Raw genomic sequence first — 7,615 nt, 5'->3', positions numbered from 1 at the left:
GCTTCGTTTAAAGCAGAGAAGATGGCTTCAGCGGTAGCACTTCGAACTCCTGTCGTCAAGCACATGTCCAGAAATTTTGTTGTTACTTTCATCTGCTTTTCATCAAAAATGCGAACAGTTACAGGGTTCATTTTCTGTAAGTCGGTGTCGTTAGATCCGTCAATAGCAAGCGAGAAAGGGTTTGTTTTCATTTGATCCACAAGATCGACTTCAAAATGAGGGCGAAGAGCGTCATTAATAATGCAGGTAGCTTTAGTCCTTGCGCAAGAAAATCCCTTAGCAATTGCGGAGTCTGGAAAGATATCTCTAAGCATTGGCGACATGTGATCCATGACGGCGATGGGGACATTGTGCTCGGCCAAAAACATCGTCATTTTCACCTCTGCTCTTCTTATCTAGAAAAGCTTGTTACAGATTCTTCATTGTTTGTCTCAAGCATGCTCTGTCTTGGGACAAAGCCCATTGCAACGAGCGAAGCGTTTTGTTCAATTAGGCTTACATTTTTTGCATGACTTAAAGATTTTTCGTGTCGTTTGACATTAGCTTTTCCTTGGTGAGAGCAGCTGACATCTTTCTTGCACATTTTGCAATAGAAGCTGTGCTTTCTGTCAGTTTTTCCTCTTTCGATAAAAGGAAAGTCTTTTTTCCAGTCTTCGTTGTACCGACAGCTATATTTTGCTGCTCCGCTGCGAGCCGCTTTAGCTCTCTTTGGGTTAGGTGGCGAGGGGTGAAGATAGCCGTTGTCGTCATCGCTACTGGAGTCAGATTCGACTGCTCGCAGACGGCAGTATATGAGACGGCGTGCGCGACAAACAAAAAATGCTTTCCTACCTTCATTCGTTTCGAGAATGAGAAGATCTGAGGGATCGTGCGAAACCATTTTCCTAGCGCACGCGCACACGCACAGCACGCGCACAACCTGTGATCGCATCAAAGATTATTAGATAGCTCATGATGTATCGAGCAATTGCGCGCGATAAATTAGGAGAAAGATTTCTAGAAAATGTGAAATGCGCGACAAAACGGCAGCTATGCGTGTTCGCGTGACATAAGCCATGAATGCGTGACTGTCACGCGCAATGCGTGACACTTGGCATGTATGCGTTCGTAAAACTGTTGAATTGTCTGCCTTATAGCAGCTCGATCGAAGTCATCAGGATTTATCCGTATCCGAGATTTGTGATATCTAACTCGCTTTTTAGGTGTATGTTCAATCCGTCCCTTTTCTGTGAATTCCTTATGATAACGTCTAAGACTTCGGATGCTACAGCCAGTTGCTGCCTGCAATCGCTTCTCAATTTGTGTGACTTCTATTCTCTTTTTTGGTGGCGTGTCTCGCTCCTCTTCCAGCCACTTTCGAACTCGCTCGATGAGCTGTCTCTCGCGGCATGTCGCTCGAACGCCTCTACAAGACATCGACAGTTTCTTTCGCGCTCGAGTACGCGCGCTAATGTACATGGCGACGAGTAACTATTGCTAGAAAGCCGATGAAAAAGACTCTTGCTTGGTGAAATTCGACGAATAAACGGCCACGCTGAAGCCAAACAAGAGTGGCGGCACGGTCGGAGGGAAATTTCTACGAACTACACTGGCAACTTCCGCGTACGTTGGCGCCTCTTCCTAATTGACGGGTATGTAAACAATTACGCGCTCATCTAATAATAACATCCGGAGGCCAACTGAAGCTGGACAGATAGTAGGGCGTGACCAAGGAGACATATAGACATTCGAGACACCGACTAACGGTCGCGTACGTAATCAGCCAATGACAACGACGCATGTGACCGCTATGCTAAACTATGTTCTACGTATACGAACTCTACATCATCGGCATGCTACGGGACAGACGAGTGGAATGATGTCATCGGCTTCGATGTTGAACGAATGACGCGACCTCTAGCGCGCTTTAAAGACGGTCGCTTTATGCGTAAGTGCACTGTACGTCGTAAGGCGAAGATATCGCATATTTCTAACTCTACGACTTTGAATACCATTCCAAAGCCGATTGTCTCTACAGTAAACCTGTCTATAACGACCACCTACGGTTCCCCAAAAAGTGGTCGTTATAGACAGGTGGTCGTTGTAGACGAGTGGGCGTTTTACATCCTGGCCTTAAATAGGTTAGCGCACGTTTTGTTATGTAACCTTAACCCCTCCCTAACGGGACGAAAAGTGGTCCGCCCGAAAAGTGGACCCCTCCAGACGGCTTTTCTTGAAGTGAAAAAATTTCCGGCCTACCAAAAAGTGGCGCGGGCTCATACGGGTACCCTTCACGATGTATGTAGACCGATAAACGACAAAGTACGCGAGTAGCTACAGTAGCTGTAGCTGCTCGCGCGCATCCACTGTACTTCGCAATTAACGTGTACGATCTTCTTCTATGCAAGTCTTCCGTGCGAGGGAAGGTAGGACCACTTTTCTTTGAACAAAGAAAAGTGGTCCGCCCGAGTAGACGAACGCCGAAAACATGGCACGTAAAATAAAAGGCATTATAGGCACTTCGTATGCACTTTGTTGTCAGATTTAATGCCCCGAATACGCGTTTGCGCTTTACGTGGTCGCTGTAGACAGTGCAAATTGTGCAAGAACGTGCAGAGGGGGGTGGTCGCTGGTCGCAGAAGGCAGGTGGTCGCTATATGCAAGGTACTTTACACTAGAACGATCCGTCCCAAAGAAAGTGGTCGTAATAGACAGGTGGTCGCTATATACGAGTGGTCGCTAACACAGGTTTTACTGTATCACAATTCTCCTCTCGCCAACCCTGAACTCTTTCTCCACGTCTCGTCGTTCGAAGGAGCTCAGAGAGCTGTGGTGTTCGTCCACATTTTTTCCCTCTTATGAGACGCCACAGTGACGACGCCTTGTCCTTTGTTCTCACAAACGCGATTGTTTTTATTAAAGGAGTGTCATTTGAGTCATCTAAAGCAGATAAAAGAAGAGCCAGTGAAAGCTATACAGTAGAGGTAAAACCTCCTCTCAAAATATATAGTCTGCACGAAGCGCATCTGTTTTCTTCCTTTTCATATTTCTGCGATTAATAAGCCGCAGTACAAACACCCCACTCTTTGAATTGTAATATTTATTATAGACTGGGTGGCAGTGGCCGTCAAGATCATGACAGGAAAAAGGGAAAGAGGTCTAAATTCCTACACCTTTGCATGGTCCTTCCTATAATCGATACCCCTAAAAATGAAGATAACTGTCCATACCACTCCGTCACACAGTGACACTCGTCAACCGCCAGTAGAGCTACCTTTTTGCGAAGGCCTTTATCCATAACTTTTTTCCAAAATGAAAAAAAAGGACACTCAAGTTACAGGTCACTCAGGTTACAGGTAAACCGTCAAAAATCTGTGTACGTCCAGTTGTCAAACTTACAGTGTCAAGCTGTAGTAATTATATCCGCTGAAAGTGCATCTACCTCTTGTGGATGCAGTAATGGTGTTGCACCTTTGCAATCAGTTTTTCTACCTAAGCGAACGTAGTAGCTGCAGCAATGTCATATTTACTATTTTTAGGTGAAACACCTGCTCTTCTATCAACTCATCGAAACCGAGAATTGTTTTTAAAATTTGCAACGTGGCCGCTTAGCACGTTATTTCCGCTTAATGGACCTCAATATGACGTTTCCTAGAACAATTTCCTACTAAATTAATGAATCTTTTATATCTTTATTTTTTTACTTAAAAGGCTTTATTGCTTCTGATTTTCCTTCCTCGTTTGCTCTTCGATGACGTGTCGTACATACATTATCAGACGCTGGGGACGCTTAAGAATATGCTATAGAAATATTCTAATAATATTGGTTTTGCTTGTGTAATTGTATTCCCGCTTAGCAAAGGAGGAACAGACGTCAATTGCTCCTCTTGGAAGATGGTAGGATATAGTGATCCTCTTGGGTCGATGAAACGACGCGCTTGGAAAGAGTTTCCGGTCAAAATTTCGGTACTTCGGCCCGCGTCATGCAAATAGATGGTTCGCTCGTTTAAGAATATTCTCACGTAGATCACGTGAGGATGAATTTTCACCAGATGCTTCTCTCCTTTTCTCTTTGTTGGTACGTTGCGTAAACGCGAGCACTTGCCTTAAGGTGGCAAGAGGGGTAAAGGGGGTGCAAAATGTCTAAAATATAAATTACGCTGAAAAAATGCGTTCATGTGTGACGAACCTATTTGCGATTAAGTGTAGTCCACTGCCCTGGTGGAACGCGTGGAACGTCCGGTCTTTCGAGAGTCGGTCAGAGAGTAGCGCGCGTTACCGAGAAGAAAGTGGTCGTTTTTGGCGTTTTTTTGTATGCATCGTCTTTATTTAAGGTAATGGAGAGTAAATATGAAGAGTAAGTAGGAGCATGAAGTATCTTTGTTTATATTTCGCGGCTTCGTTTGGCCGCGTCGACCTTCTTCGCGTCGAACGATCGTAGAAGCTCGCCGAGTTCGACGCTGACGATCGGCCGCTGAGAAAAGGTAAGTATAATGTCTTCGAAAGTTGCTGAACTGCCTACCTCGCTCGTCGCTGGTCCTCGTGCGCCAGGATCGGAGCGATTCTGCACGTCTTCGGGGTATAGTCCCCGAAGGACCGTCTTCAGAGCTTCGGGCCAACAATACGTTGGCCCGCTCTTGGAGAACGGCCCCCCGGCGACTTTTTCGCGCCCTAGCCCGGCGCCATACTAAAATAAGGGCATATCTATCGCGATCGATGGAGGAATCGATCGATCGATTGATCGATGGTCATTGCACTCACCCACAGAGCATTTTTGAGTGCCAAATAAGCTCGCGCGCGTCTCTCCCTGTTTGATTCGGGCCGGCCGGCCCTTTTCTTCATTGACGCTGCTGACAGCGTCGCTGTCAGCAGCGTCTTTAGCTTGGCGGGCATCTCATAGCTTTGAAGCATGGCTTGTTTGCAATTCAATTTTGTTTGTGCTTACTATCTATCTTACCCCGCTTCGTGGCATACCGCCTCAAAGGCGGCGAGCGTTGCGTTTTCAGCTGCAGCCATCGCGAACGGGTGAACAGATACTGGTCTGCGGTTTTTTGTTCTTTTCTAATTAGTAATGTATCATTTATTGTCGCATACTTCTCTGGTCTCGGCGCGAAGTAGCTAGTCCGGGTTGCTTGCGTCGCGCGCACTGTACGCTCAGCTGCATTCACAGGTTTACGCGGGTATTTTGAAAAGAAGGTAGGGGATCTCTTCTCTTCTCTCCTGGTTTTTCCAGTACGTGTAGTTTATCACAGCATTACTTTCGAGGGTTCCATGGCTCATTGGTCAGCGAAGAAATCGTTTACTGGCGTCAGTCTCTCTGCCAAGAACGTCGGAGGCCTTGCCAAAGCAAAAGCAGCGGAGGCAGACGAAATAAAGTGGATTCCTCGACCTGCAGCTTGGGAAGAGCGTGGGTCACTATCGGAGACATCGACGAAGCCCGAGGGTTTTCGGCTCATCGACTTGGAGCACCTCTTCGACGTCATTCAGTCAGCTTTCGTGTGCAAGCATTGTCAGAAGGGTCCGATTACGTTTGGAGAGAAGGCGGAAGCACGAAAAGGATGGTGCAGTTCTCTGCGCTTCTACTGCAAAAGCTGCCGAACAACGACAGAATTTTACACCTCAAAAAGAACCGAGGAGCAAGGTCAGGGCCAGAGTTATGAAGTCAATCGAAGAGCATGTGTCGCGGCGTCTCTGGCTGGCTCAAGGTAAGGATATAAGCAAGATTTGAAATTGGAAATGTTTTTCATATTTGCACTTATTTATTAGTCGACAAGATCTTGTGAAATTTTCGTTGGCGTTCAACATGCCCCGCCTTCTCTCCGCGACAGCTGGGATCTCCACATCGCACGACTAAATTCCGCAATGACCGGGGTGCGTGTCCTTCATTACTGAAATAAAGCGTGTCACTTTTTCTTTAGGTATTCAATGAGTCTGCCTTAGCTGCTGTTTCTCACTATAGAAACAAGCACGATTTAGAAGCAGAAGAAATTGCTGATGTGAGAGTTTCATTCGATGGAACCTGGGCGAAGAGAGGCCATTCATCCCACTACGGCTTGCAAGCCGTTATTTTGCATGACGTGGGTGGCGTGATTGACTTCAACACATTTTCAACCTTGTGCAAGTCGTACGAGCGACTTGAGAAAGAGTACCCGGACAAAAGCTCCATTGAGTACACCACTGCAGCAGAGACGCACGCGCCAAACTGTCAAAAAAATTTCGACGAGTCATCCAATGCGATGGAATTAAGAGGCGTTCTCGTCTTGTGGCAAAGATCACTGCCCAAGAATAATCTGCTGTAATAATCATTTATCTCTAAAATATTAATTTTATTTTGTTCTTTTAGATACACGAAATTCATCGGAGACGGGACTCCAAATCGTTTTCCATTGTCTCGAACCCTCAAGTACGAAAATAATAATGAAATACATATAATAAGATGATGGTAAATGACTTTTAGACATATGGAGAAGAGCATCCGGTGGAGAAGGAGGATTGCATAGGGCACGGGCAAAAAAGGATTGGCAGTGCTTTGCGCGCAAGTGGAAGAAGGAAAATAGTCGGTTTGTGTGTGAAGACGGGAAAAAAGTAGGAGGGCACAATCGCTTGACTGATGAGACAATCGACAGGTAAAGCGCACATTGATTCTGATAGCAGAAAACTGTATAACTCTTTTCAAGATTCAAACCTTTTATGGCCGCGCTATCAGGAGAAACGTTGGCGACGTAGAAGCCATGTCGAACGCAACGAGAGCAATCCTCTGGCACATGTGCCCACCGTGCACCGGAGAAGAAGTCGCTTCTTGGGCGGACAAAGCAGGTCTTCTCGGCGAGGGAAGAGACGTTCTCCATTTTCAACATAGCGATTGCCCCAAGAGCGAAAAAGAGAGGCATCAATTCTGTCCGCCTGGAGCGCTGGCCTCTATAACGTTGGAAAATAATCTAGTCACTGTTAACTTTGTGCCGTTGCACAGTTTTGGAGCATCGATGTTTCGCAGAAGCATAATAGGGGCGCTCACTTTTAGAGCTAACGTGTACGCCGGAAGACCGGGGGGATTGAGCGAATTAAGAACCTCGGTGGGATAGTTGACAGCGTCGTCTGGTTCCATAGTCGTATCGACTGCGAGATAGACTTTTTCGTTCTCTGGTATGAGCTGGAGCATGGTGTCGTTTATTTGATTGACGGCGTCATTTCGAGGAGCGAGAATTGCGCGTTTGCCAAGCCAGGTGGTGTCTTTCTATCGCTCATGAAGTTGAGGAAAAACGGCTTGTATTAGTTCGTTAGACGATTGGACTACGGTGCCGCAAGGTACGTTGATAAGACCGTCTTCAGGGCCAGTGCGAATCGTTCCATTGCCGATTTGCAAGAGTAACTCGGCGTAAGAGCCTGACTCGCGGTCTCCGTACAGATGCACTCTCATGTTCGTTGTTAAACGCATAGCTCGAACTTTAGGCCAAATGGAGCGCGAGTATTTCAGGCATGCGGCGATCTCGTCGGCCTTGGTTCATTTTGGTATAACAGGCAGGGTTTGTCTAAAGTCTCCTGCCAGTATTAGAGGCAGACCTCCCATGAGTGTGTCGTTGTTGCGAATATCTCGCAGGGATCTGTCTAATGCCTCGAGAGCTTTTTTGTTGGCCAT

The 7,615-nt window shown here is 46.5% G+C and overlaps 1 protein-coding gene across 1 annotated transcript; it reads right to left on the bottom strand.

Moving 5' to 3' along the window:
• Positions 1-6,868: 6,868 nt before the first annotated feature.
• LOC136187375 (uncharacterized) lies at positions 6,869-7,615 on the bottom strand. The gene is made up of 3 exons (XM_065974954.1): positions 7,540-7,615; positions 7,289-7,422; positions 6,869-7,213 (listed from the first exon to the last, which is right to left on the bottom strand). The coding sequence occupies exons 1-3, from the start codon at positions 7,613-7,615 to the stop codon at positions 6,869-6,871; spliced, it is 555 nt and encodes a 184-aa protein (XP_065831026.1).

This window comes from Oscarella lobularis, chromosome 5 (genome assembly GCF_947507565.1).
Source record: "Oscarella lobularis chromosome 5, ooOscLobu1.1, whole genome shotgun sequence".
NCBI classification, from domain to species: Eukaryota; Metazoa; Porifera; class Homoscleromorpha; order Homosclerophorida; family Oscarellidae; genus Oscarella; species Oscarella lobularis.
The sequence above is the reverse complement of the archived record's forward strand: the minus strand, read 5'-3'. Positions and strand labels throughout refer to the sequence as shown.